The 13,938-nt window shown below is 31.7% G+C and overlaps 2 protein-coding genes across 2 annotated transcripts in view; both read right to left on the reverse strand.

The window, feature by feature from the left end:
- Positions 1-9,356, reverse strand: part of LOC123693654 — a 78,028-nt gene extending 68,672 nt beyond the window's left edge. Inside the window, exon 1 of the mRNA XM_045638840.1 lies at positions 8,951-9,356. Coding sequence (XP_045494796.1) covers positions 8,951-9,013 — 63 coding nt within the window. The 5' untranslated portion in view covers positions 9,014-9,356. The remainder of the gene's footprint in view (positions 1-8,950) is intronic.
- A 925-nt stretch (positions 9,357-10,281) lies between these two features.
- LOC123693976 (WW domain-containing oxidoreductase-like) lies at positions 10,282-13,740 on the reverse strand. The gene is made up of 7 exons (XM_045639251.1): positions 13,331-13,740; positions 13,005-13,242; positions 12,586-12,854; positions 11,674-11,853; positions 11,451-11,565; positions 11,197-11,337; positions 10,282-10,906 (listed from the first exon to the last, which is right to left on the reverse strand). The coding sequence occupies exons 1-7, from the start codon at positions 13,420-13,422 to the stop codon at positions 10,685-10,687; spliced, it is 1,257 nt and encodes a 418-aa protein (XP_045495207.1). The 5' UTR covers positions 13,423-13,740; the 3' UTR covers positions 10,282-10,684.
- Between the last annotated feature and the right edge of the window lie 198 nt (positions 13,741-13,938).

A 13,938-nucleotide genomic window follows, 5' to 3' on the forward strand; every position in this document is an offset into this window, starting at 1 on the left:
ATTCCCATTATGTCTAACTGAAAGCATGTGCAGCTTTTGCCATGCAAACCGACACGCCCACACTCCGCACCTAGTATCACGTTGTGTCACGAAACGAGGAGGTCGGGTCGCTAACTCAATATAATATAGCAGCCACGCGACCGATAACCAGACAATGAGGAGTGCTTATAGTTAGTGTGGTTCAAGAACCTCTTCATTCGAGTATTAAACAAGTTAAGTCCAAAAGATCTAATGGAGTAAGAATAGGTTTCGTCTCACAGTGCACCAACTTGAGAACGTTAAAAAGATTAAAATTTACAACCGGACGACATAAATGTTTATTCTTTGTGTTTAGGAATAACATATTGTTATTTCTTCTCTTATTGTTATTTCAATTTAATGTCATAAATTAATTGATTAATCAACTAATGCAAATTACTTCACGTATTTATGTAAAATCTAACTTTCTAGATATTTCATTTTTATAGTTGTATAAAATAAGGAGGAAGTAGGCAGCAGTTATTTGGTAAGACTTGCGTGTCTATTGTCCATCCAATGCCGAGTTATATTATTAAGTCATTACAACTGACTTAGGTCTTTAAATACATTTATAATTGCGGACAAGTTTTTTGAAACCTGCACCGCCTTCACAAATGTTTTCAAGTTGATGCAATCTGTGGGTGGAATAGGCACAAATCTACGAGCGTATTAATTCCGAGGTCGGCCACGCGAAAATATGAAGGCTTTGATTTTTTTAACGCAAGTATAAATATTTGAACTGTACACATTGAGCTAAACAGCACAAGCAAAAACAATGTTACTTACCTACATCATTTTAAATAAATATAATATATACCTTGATCATTTAATAGACAACTCAAAAGTAATTAATAAAAATAATGCTGACGTCAGAGGAATTCCCACCTGGCCAAACTAACGGGACCAAAATGTGATGTCACGGTACAGAACTTGTTTCTGCGCGATGGCCTTTTAGATAATAATTACATTCCATATCGATGCTAAAATTATTTTCGAACATACAGCGATAAGTACAGACTTTACGCAAGGTGCAATTTTTCTAAATTATAGATGAAAATTAGCTAATAATTACAAACTAAGTGCAAATGTCGTAACAAGGTATGGAACTTTCAATAAATATTACTTAGGTACTTTTAAGTAAGTACTGATCCTAGGACACTTCTTATAGATAGTACTGTATAAAATAGTTATGCAAGTACAATAACGCAAATAGATTTTCCAATAAAATTGTTCGAAAGACTTTAAGGTTTTTAAACTTCAATGTATAAGTTCGGAAATACATGTTGTGAGTTAGTCTCCAAGGGAAACTTTGTTGAATCTTTTAATCTAAAAGGCGAGACCGAGGTAGGCTGGTTACCTACTTGTCCACAGACTTAAAAGATCAGTAAAGATGATAGACGTATGTGACTTCTCAAATGACCTACTAGCATTAATTTATTTACGACTCGTCAACAAAATCGTCAAAATAAACTATCATTATATGCTTTTGAGACTTTATCAGATGTTATTATGGTTTAGAATTATGAAAAAAAAAATACAAAATACTTAACTAATTCATTTTTTTTTGAAATTTGTAATGTAGTATTAAAAATTCATAATATATGTTGAAATTGATATTTTAGGTTTTATGGCATTCAAATGCTATATATAGATATAAATTTATAAAGAATAGAAAAAATTCGATCACGAGGCGGGACTCGAACCCGCATCCTTTCGCGCCATTCATGGGGCGGATGCCTGACCAACTCAGCTACTCGTGACCTGCCAGAGCGATCTAATTTATTCTATTCTTTCAGTTTTATGTGTCTAAGGGACACACCGCGCACAATAGATGGCGCGCGGTGTGTCCCTTAGTAGCTGAGTTGGTCAGGCATCCGCCCCGGAATGGCGCGAAAGGATGCGGGTTCGAGTCCCGCCTCGTGATCGAATTTTTTCTATTCTTTATAAATTTATATTCATAATATATTTTACGAAAATATAGCTAGAATTTGTGTTGACGGACATGTGGTAAGAAATAAGAAGTTACATTTGGTAGTTCCATTTCCATTTGCTAGTTGCCAGCTTACTTATAATAAAGGCATATTGGATAATTGAAATAACGAATAACTAGTCGGTATAATATGATGGCAAAAGTCGCGATGTCGCTCGTCAGGTCGCAGAGGCGACGCAACTGGCGTGACGAGGAAATGCGGGTTACCGTTTAGAAATCCAATTTCGCTCATTCTGATAAATGCATAGAACATGTTCATCCGGATATCTGACGGAAACGTATTGATTGGAAAGCTGACAAAATAGTTTATGATTTATGCACATTTCGCTTTTATATATTCTTAACCCAGCTACTTTTTTGTAAACATAATCATACTTTGAAAACGTGTAAGCAGGAAATAAAACAGTGAAGTTATATAACCGACATTATACAATGTCGTTAAACAAAGTAGCCATAAATATAACAAAACCTTATAATCCAAAAGCAACAAACGAGCCATTAGAGAATCGCAGTCAGTTATTTGTCTGGTCGTTACTTAGTATCTATATTCCTACTCTTATAACAAAGAAATTACATATAAAATGCCCAGAGCAGGCCATTCAGTTATTCATACTGCGTGCTTATAATTTGTATGAAATTACAAAAGTTCCTAATACGCTGCCTCTACCAGAGGCAGCTAGTTATTAGTAACTTTCTCTGCTTACCTAACAGGCCACCTGTTATTTTAAATACTATCAATTTATGAAAATTATTATAACCAAGTCTGAGACTAATCATAAATGTATCTACATAGGTTATTATTATGGTAAATTATTAATTTAATGACACTTTATTTTTTTAAAGTGGGGAAATCTTCTTAGATACCCCCGGCTCCCGGGGATGGAGCCGTGGTTATGTCGGATTTTTACCGACTAAAACCCCACTCTGTTCCATCGCGCTGCTTTGGACGGAACTGCGGGAACGGTTACGACTCTACCGCGTGTCCCGCCCAGCAGATGCCCGTTTCCAGGCCCACCACTAGAAACTAGGCCACTAGATTTAATGACACTTAAAAATGCCTATTGAAAACCTAATGAGGATGTAGTTAGTGTTGCCTCAAACATAGGTACGTCAATGTACTGAAAATCGTTTGTGGTAAAACCATACAATTTTAAGTGGTTCTTTGAATAATGGGAAGTCTATAACCGCATCAACAGCTTCTTATATTATAAAGATATAATTTAGAGCTTCGCATATTGTATATAATACATATTTAGATTTGTTGAAATAACAAAACTATAAAGAATTAAATATTTTTTTGCCAATGGATGACCTAGTTAGACAGATCTAGTTGATAGCGATCAGGTCGGGTCAGATAAATGTAACGGATTTAAAAAGATATTCGTCATCGATAGGTATCACGAAAAAATATAAAAATAAAAATTCCACAATTTTAACTAATTCATGTACAAATAATTTCAATAACTACACTATCTATTTGACAATCTATTTCGTGTCCTACCCTTCAGGCTGTATATACCTTTGACATGTAATGTCACCTCAAGGTCATAAGCAATAAGTTATTCCTACATTACGCTACAAGGAAATAGGAGTAGGTTAATTTGTTATAATATTACCACATAGGTTTAGAATTGTTTTTATAGTCTGTATTTTTTCATTGACGTTAATTGAATGTCTGCTAAAAATTTCCTAGCTTACACTCTTTTTCTGTATCAAGTTTGTTTTTGAGATTGACAGATTTAAGGTTGCAACAAGTACGGTGCTATTTTGCTTAAATCAATAACAAATGTATAATACATAAATTAAAATCAGTGAATAAGTTAGCATACTATTTTCACCATGCCCACATATAGTAGGTAGTTATACCTACACTCCATCCACCTATATCTTGAAAGCTGATAAAAAGATTGTGGAACAACTATATTTATGCCATATTATCTGTAATCTTACGACACGAGTCTATAGTCTATACCGGGTCAAATTTAACAATCACATACATAGGTAAGTACGTTGCAAAAGCGACACTATAAATCGAATGGTTACATGAATTCTCACACAAATAATTTGTGTAATTTGTTAATGTTTGGAATATCGTCAATTTGTATATCAATAACTTGTTACAATTGTAATAATTGTGAGAAATGAGTTATAAGTATACCAACATATTTTCTTAGCATTGCATGTTTCGTCATTATTTAAACGTGTGTACACAAAACATGTAACTATTGATAAACGATCCCAACTTTGGCTATATGTGCTAAAATTGACTGGAGAGCATGGCTTATTTTAACGCGGGAGGGAGATCCTTTGTATAAGAAATAAAGAGAAATATTATTTTTTTTTACCACTATTATCACATTCATTGTTGTCTTTCTTCACTTTCCGAGACGAAGATAATTTACATAATACGTTATAGTATTACCTAAACGTATGAGCTTTAATCATTAAAATTATGAAGCATACAAATTAATGACATAAAAGAGAAAGCTATGTGAATTATACATAAATTTAGCAAAAGATGGTCCATACAATTTTAAAACGTTTATAATTGTATTGCTTGATCTAGGCAGATATTTGAAATGTAATTGAAAAAAAACCGGCCAAGTGCGAGTCGGGCTCGCGCACAAAGGGTTCCGTAGCAGCAAATATAATAAATTACAGTTAAATCAACCTATCTCAAAAACTATAAGAGATACTTTGATCAAACCAAAAATCGTTGAAAGAGTTAATTAGCATGCATCACCTCTATTTTTTTTAGAATTTTATACCCCGTAGTTATAAAAATAGAGGGGGGGGGACATACTTTTTACGACTTTGAGAGCTGATATCTCAAAAACCGTTCACTTTAAGAAAAATGTTTTTTAGAAAACTTTATATCATTTTAAAAGACCTTTCCATTGATACCCCACACGGGTATGTACATCGAAAAAAAAAATTTCATCCCTCAGTTACATGTATGGGGGGCCCCACCCCCAATTCTTTTTTTTACTATTTAGTGTCATATTTTTGTAGCGGTTCATACAACACATATTCCCATCAAATTTCATCACTGTAGTACTTATAGTTTCCGAGTAAATCGGCTGTGACAGACGGACAGACGGACAGACGGACAGACGGACATGACGAAACTATAAGGGTTCCGTTTTTGCCATTTTGGCTACGGAACCCTAAAAAAGATCTATTAAACTTAAATTGCCTAGTGCCTACCCAATATAGGAACACAATAAAACCTAATTTAGCTAGTCATGCTCAAGTATCGGATTGATAACGTAACATAATAGCATTCGACACTAACTCACATTAGAGTAATTTCTTACGAAATTTTTTAAACGAATCGATTTGTATAAACGTACGTGACGAATTGGTTCGATAATAAAATCGATTACTTTATGTATACATCATACTACTTTCGAATACGTTATCTTTGATAATAATAGCTAACTGCTAAGCCGTTGTCCCTACACTAGTGAGGCAAAGCGACTCGGTACAACCGTACAATACGACGCAATGGGTTGTAGCCTGCAGGACTAGTATTTCAAATAGAAGCTAGCAGACAAAGAAATATTATTATTAATTAAATACTGATTGAATGCCAAACATTTAAAAAGTTTTCAATTATAGTCAAATCATTTCAAGAATTGAAATTCTATATTTTTTTGTGAGGCATAGCAGGCAATACATGGGCATTAGGCAGTTATTCATACTGAAGATACTGAAATTTATTTATAATGGTCAATAAACACCAGCAAATATGTTTTATCCTCATCTACATTTCATGCTGAAGTAACAATCTTTAGTTATAGAATTACAGAGACAGATATAATTCCAGATGATAGAGTCAAGTCAAGTCTTTGAATTGCGTCTAAAGCTACAAAGCTCACATAAAACAGTGCCTAATAACAAATATCGTGTGCACGCACGGTTTTCATTAGTTACTTAATACTTTCATTTTCTGTTAGTGAGACATTTTTAATAGCTTACTTTACATACAATATTATGAAGTCTATAAAATTATCAATTTCGATTTTCATACAATGGTTATTTGTAACCAAATAATTTTATTCCATTGCAGTGAAAAGCCGTTAAATTCTCCAATCATTATCACAATTTTGTGTACGATTGTATCGATTTATTTTAATAAAATATAGGAAGTATTTAATTAATTAATTAATTATAAAAAGATCAGAGACCTATAACAAAGTTATTTTGAGTTAATTCTATGACGCTTGATAAATACGACCTTCTCAGCTCGCTTCAACCATGTAAAATTAAATGTAGCATGATTAATTCAAACAGTAGGCAGGCATCGCATCAAAGACTGATTCTGTAGTTACGAAACATCACGTTATACGGTTATAGAAATAAGCGATCTCACGCAAGTGCCACCCCGCTCCTGGTACCCTATAAAACCAATAATTTTGCCTTGGAACATGCAACCTTCGAAACTCGTAAGAAAATGCGCCTAAAATATATGGATAGCTGTTATAATATGTTGCAAAGCATCACCCCAAATGTTATTTTTTTTTCATTCGCGTTTAATGCGAACTAAAACATTGTAACGCATTCCAATTCAATAACCCTGAAATATGAGTTACCTAGCAATTTTTTTTTCATAGCGTAGGTACCACAAAAATGTCAAGGTTGTAAGGAGGTAGATATAATATTAATTAATAATACAAAACCGATACCCACGTAATATTAATTAGAATTTGGAATTCGATTTCGGTTTCGATTAAATAATATATTTTGTACCTTGCAACCTCTGCAGTATGCATAACACAACCAGTTTCAAACAACAATCAATGCAAATGAAGTCGTGGATAAAATACACTCTCGATTCCCAAATCCGAGTGGGCACTAGCATTATTGTCTTACAGCTAATTTGTTGTATTTACGTAACAGGCAAGTTTAGGCCGACAACAATGAACAAATTTGTATTTAGAGCTATACATAAGTTTCTTATTTGGCGCTTTGTAGAAACGTGAGAGTAAAAAAAAAACAATTAGTTAATACATGATAATTGATAGAATGATTATTTCGCACAAATTAAATTGTGTCAGATGCCTGGCTGCCCCACATCGCATTGTTTACGTGAGACCGAGACACTTATTGTTCATTGGAGTGAACTGTTGATAAAATAGAAAATGGGGAACAATGGATGTTTTTTTAACTTCCCGCGTTCGAATACGGAATCGTTGTCGATTTTGCACTCTAAGCGCAAAATTTAATTACGTGGATTAGGCAAAATAGGTTTTTCTTTGTAATGTAGAAATCGCAGGCCCATTTTTAATATTATAGATTTGATGCTCTCTTGCTCTTTAATCCACAGTAATGAATTCCTATATATTTGAATTCACATTGAAAGTGCATAATCATAAGACGGGATTCGAACATTTGTCTTTCACCATACCGTAAGGACGCTTCAATACTTGACCAGACCATAATACCACCCCAGAAATTGAATTTCTTCTACTAACTATTTCAGTGTTTTGTTTATTTTATTTTAAACAGTTTATTGTGCTGCTGTAAACATTTCAGTGTTATGTACCTTTGGGTTAAAGTATTTTATTTATAATTCTATAAAAACCAAAAATTACAACTCAACAAGGACCACTTTCCATCAATGTCTACAATATTGAGCTATATGGAAAATTCCAATTTTTTTAAATTATTTTTCTTATACTATCCTGATAAACCAATGAAGGTCTAACTTATTTGAGATACTGCGCTATCAAGGGTTATATTATTATACTTTAGTATTTGTACTATGTCAATCTTTTGTTATACTGACTCTTAATGTTTAATACTGACAAGTGGCATCTTCAATTGTATGGACTATGGACCTTTACATTTTTAACCATTTTATTTAAGACATTCAGCAATAATGGACAGTACCAATAGCTTAGTTGAAATAAGTTTATAGAATGCTTTTTTTACTGTCATTTTTCATCAATGTTTGTATACTGTATATCCATACTATTTCAACACACATTTTTTAGGGTACTGTCGGCAGAGTATTGAATTTGTCAGATTATAGAGTGCTGCATAGCCCTTTACAGTTTTGAGTTTTTACTACTCCGTAAAATTAATTCAATCATGCATGTTCAATGTAAATATTGTAAAAAAACAGGTAATCAAGTTTTATAGAAAAGTCAGATTACAGGGGATATTATAGATTTGGAAACTTCATGAACCACATGTATTGTTTGACCGTCTAGTGGCCACATCATGATATGGATTAGCTAGATAAATGATAAGAAAAAATATCATTGGTATCAAAAATTATCACTTGATGTTCGCAACTAAAAGCGAACATTTTGTACACCATATTTATATGATTCAGCCAAATGTGGATCGGCAAATCATTGAAACATTCAATTTCATGATCTGGTGAAATTGTATTGTCCACATCAGGAAATGTGGCTATTTCAAGATATTGTAAATCAATTACTCTCCCTGTAGTTATTAATTTAACAATGAGGTACCTATGTTAAAAAAAACAATTAAGGTTGTTGTCTTCTTAGTGTCAACAAGTTGTATAACAACTTAGTTCATGCTTTGTTCTCTTTGATATATTTAAGTAAAACTGTTTTAGAAGTATGAATTTATTATGATTCAAAAATATATATAACATGAAATTAAATATTAACTATGTAGTAAGTACCTACATCAAAAAGATTCTGGATGGAAAAAAATTGTACTGTGTGAAAACAGTTTCCTTTATTGCATTTAATATTAATTTAGTAATATGATGAGTGTATATAATGAGTGCTGTATGTCTTATGTACCTATGTATATTCATATTTTAAGTACCTATATTTAAAAAGGAATGAGCAATGTTAATTGGACATTTAAAGACTTTTGAAACAAGGTTAAATATAATGCATCCGACTCTGATAAACCTTAGTCTGGCCATGTATTAATGTATTCAGAATCACTTACCACATTATAATTGAAGGCTGCGGCGCCTGGGGCGAAGTATTCTCTGTTGATCTTGTCACTCATTATATTAATATTATAACCACGATCGGTTAAAATCACTTGATTTTATTATTGTATACATTTTAGGAAATCCACACAACAGAATAAAATTTTTACACAGTTGACACTAGACCCCCAAGGAGCGTCCGAAGTAACATCATATTATTTTGTTTACTAGATTATCTTTTAAGCAGATCGCTAATATTTTATTTTCGACATTAATTTGAATTGGAATAACGTTATAAAAGTAACAAGCAATTATTAACGATTGCTTTCATGTACTTTTTTATCAAACAGTTATTTTTTTCAATTTATAGTCGATCTGTCAAAGAGATGTACAATTCACAAATCACATTTGACATTTTACCTTGACACAGATTTTACGAGTTGCCATACGTTGATTAAAAAAGTAAGGTTGTAAAGATTGAATTTAAGCGACAGATACAAAATAAACAACTATAATCGATAAATTAATAATGTAAATTCAGTGCGTAAATTGAAGATAAATTAAACAGATATTCAGTAAACAATTGTTTCGGCGTTTTCGTTTAATATTTTCCCTTTTACAAGACAAGTAAAGAAAAAGTTCTAGTTTTCAGGAAATAATTTATTACGTGACTAAGTATTAATTAATTAACTTTATATGATCTAAGGCTTTATATGTGACGACAATATCTATTTTAGAATTTTACTTTGAGTAAAGTAAACATACGGACTTTCATATTATTTCATTCTAAACGCGAACGGTGAATCTGTAAATAATTTTTCAAACATGATAATATTATAGATAATAACATTTAAAAATAACTTAAATTTCTATTCTAATAATTAACATCAAAATATTAATAATTATAATACCTAAAATCTTCCTAAAATAAATCAATAAATTGTCCTTTCAAAATAAATGATTTTAAAAACAAGGATGCCATGTCACAAAATAAAAACATTTTATCTGTAGGACGTGTACATGTAGTTTTACGAGGTTTTCTCTCCAGAAACCAAGAAACATTGTCCAGGAACAATCCTCGTACTTACAGGAGTATTATAAAAAAATAATCAACGAAAACTGTTCAGCCGTTCCCGAGTTTTGCACTTACCAACACATTCGGCGATTCGTTTTTATTATATAACATGGTTCATATTATACCTATAACCAATACACAACAAATGTGATTTTTTTTCTTGATATTGATAACCACAACACATACCTACCTTGTTAGTTGTTAGTACCTATTCAGATATAATATTTCGTTAAAAAATTATTAAATAAGTAAATAAAAATAAAACAAATATTTTATATATAAAACCAAGATTTTTATTCCTTTTTACCACAGTGACATCGTTTCGAGTGATGATACATTAATTATATTTAATTCCATAAAATAATAAAAATATAATATAGAGTAGTTAGTTGTCGTTGAAGAATAAAATAAGACTTATTTTAAATATAACCCCCCCCCCCCCCTTACTTTTATTTCAAGATTAGTTGGTCGCAGCGACCTGGCCGCCTAATGCGCGGAAACACTTAGCGGTCCGCCCCGGCTTCGCCCGTGGTACATATTTACGTTTTTCTCTCCATAAGTACCATCCTCGTACTTCAAGGAATAGTAGGTATAAAAAAAATATTATCGAAATCGGTTAACCCCTTTTTGACCAAGGGAAATAGGGATTGATTCCATTTTTATATATTATATTCTATGATTTAGTGCAATAGTTATCAAAATATTTTTTAATATCATCCAATCCCATTCTATCCTTTATCAATTTTAGGGATAAGGAGAATACTTCATTTGAAATTTCTTTATCACGGGCTAAAGCGGACTCTTCGCAGTAAAAGCAGTTGTTGAAGTAGAGTCCTGTAACGCCGATTAATTCAGACGCAGTAGCTACATATACTGTGGTGGCTGCTGCTTGTTGCTGGAAAATATCAATATTTTTATTACCCTTAGGTTATAAATGTATTTACTGCAAATTCAAAAACAACTGATGTATGCAAAAAAGAATTATATTTTATTAAGATATAAAAAAAATTATCTACCAGTAACTACTAAGCAACCATTCTGAACTGTTTTTGATTAATTATGTTACTATACATATAGTGCAAATTGCAAATGGGCAAATGATTTAAATAAATACTTGTTTGTAGCTGGTGCAATCATAGATTCAAAAAGATTAATATAAAAAAAAAAAATTAAACAAAAACTTACTAAAGATTTAGTGAATGGACGAACTATATAAAATAAGACACCATACAACCACCAGCTTTTTGAAAGATTAGTGTACACCATGTTCCCGGGGTGGAGGGAGTTCACACATATTCCTTTATTTGTCCATTCTTCACTTAAAACCTGAAACAAATAATTGATACTTCATTTTCAAAGTGGTTTTAATAGATAACAAAAGTAAAGAAAATCAATAGTTATGTATGCTCTAATATTAAAAATAATCCTAAGGCCCTTACTTTAGCAGTAATAACATTATACAATTTGGAATTATTGTATGCCAACATTGAACTAAACCAATCCTTTGGGCAGGAGAGATCCTGGTTTACAAATACATTTTTTAAACTCGCCAACCTGAAAAAAGCAACAAAAAAATATTATTTTTTTTTATTTTCTACACATATTGTATAATATATAAGATTAGTGGGACTAACTTACTCCTAATCAATAAAAAAAAATTACCTGTGCGATTCTGATGATACAAAAACGACTCTTGATCCGCGCTTCAGTAAGGGCTCAAGTAATAAAGCTAAATATAGATGACTCAAATGGTTCACTTGTAGAGTTTTGTCTATTTTATCAACAGTTTCTTCATAAGCATCACCAAATATACCAGCATTTAATATCAACATATCCAAATGACTGTAAGAAAATATGTATTCCATTTGTTATAAAAATTCCAATTCAAATTTATTATTTGAAAATTTCCACAAGTTACATTTATGTGCCCAGAGCCAAGTGCCCAAGTTTTGTGTCAGATCTTTGTGAAAAATTTTTCAAATATTTTAACAGATTTAGAATTTTTCAAAATTAAAAATGTGTGTAAAATATTGAATTTCAACTTATAAGTTATGAATAAGCTGTTCATGAACATAAAGACAACATTACATTTATTTTCATGGTGTACTTTGTACACATTGTCTATTGTATGCACAGTGCACAGTAAATATTCATACAAAAAAAAAATTGCAGTTTACCTTGACAGATACAGGTTATGTCAGCACAAAACCATCTTGAACAGTACAATTATTTTCGCTTAACTATAAGTATTTTAAATGTTTTTATGGCATGATGTTAGTAATGAATGATAATCTACTTTCTGCCATCTTATTTGTGTATAATCTTTAGTAACAAAGTGTTTATAATTGTTTCAATTTGTTTTTGTTTATTTTTATTACATATACACTCACACAAAGAGTTATGTAATAGAAGATATGGATGAGATAAGTTAAGAATTTTATAGAATATAGAAGAAATATTTCATAGGAGCTTTGAATTAAACACTGTTGTGTTGCACGCAATGACTATCAAGCTAACATATTATAGTTGAGCATTAAACCTGAGCCTTGAAATTTGCTCTCAACTGATACATACTCTGAAAATACAGCTTTCACGGAAGAGGCACACTTCTTAACACTATGCAATGAAGCTAGATCTAACTCTATTGCTTTCAAATTATCCTCAGAGGCGTTAGTTTCTTCAACAATCTGCTTGATTGCTTTTTGTGTTGCATCCATGTTTCTATTGGCAAATAATATATTACAGCCATGCCTAGCTAGTGATTTTGCTGTTTCATAACCAATACCACTGTTACATCCGGTTATTAAGGCATATTTGCCTGACAAGTCTACCCCATGTAACACCTGCAAAAAAAAAAACAACAATAAAAATAATTCTTAAATCTAATTGTCTTGTCTTCTTTTTACCAAATAATATTTTCTTCATATTTATATATGAAGGTCATTTCAATACAGGCAGGGAAAGCTATTATAAAACAATAAAAATAATCTGACCTGAAAAGCTGTTGAAGAACCATCAAATCTTTGCCGAAAGTCATTTGTATATTTCTTTTCTTCTTTAGCAAAAGCTAATCTTGGATCTACGTAGGTTTTATTTCCTGTTTCAACTTGAACATACAATGTTTTTCCATTTTCATCAATTGTTTTGGACCAACCAAAAGGTAAATCTTTAGATATCACTTTTTTTCTTCCAGTTCGAGGATGTGTCCATTGTATTTTGGTTGTACATGTACTAAAACAATTTTGTATTTTAATGTCTACAAAAGTTAATAAATTATGTACAATATTAAATAAAAATATTTTAGTAATTTAGATCTTACTTTACAAAATAAACATTTCCATCGTCGGTCGACTTCTCTTCCCATCCTGGCGGCAATTCGTCTTCACTGTCTGAATCCATAACATGATGCATAATGTACAAGCTGTAGCTTCCTGTTTACTGTTACTGAATACGCTGACGCAGTTTGGAAGTCGTTTCTTATAATACTCGAGATAAGTCAAGTCTTTATTCTCATACGATTTGTAAGTATAAAATTACAACAGACGTCTAGCTGTGAGCAACTTACAAATCGTTGAATCGTTTGAATGTGAAGAAATCAAGAAATGTGTAAATCTATCAATATTGTGTTTTGATAAAAATATAAAAAATTATGTTTATATCAAGTTTTTCAATAAAACTTTTTATTTGCAATTTGTGTTTAATGTTTATTGACATTTGACAATTTGAACAACAGAACAGACAACAGCTAATAAGATGAAATTTGACAATGACAAATGAGTGACGTTCTTGCAACGTTCTTGCGACTGTTGACACTTGACATAATTATTGTCTATCACAGAACACAGAACCTATTGAAGCAAACTTGGAAGCAAATGAGGGAATAGAGGAGAACGTAACCACTGGCAACAAAATCTTTAATCTACCCGC

This window comes from Colias croceus, chromosome 8 (genome assembly GCF_905220415.1).
Source record: "Colias croceus chromosome 8, ilColCroc2.1".
NCBI lineage: Eukaryota > Metazoa > Arthropoda > Insecta > Lepidoptera > Pieridae > Colias > Colias croceus.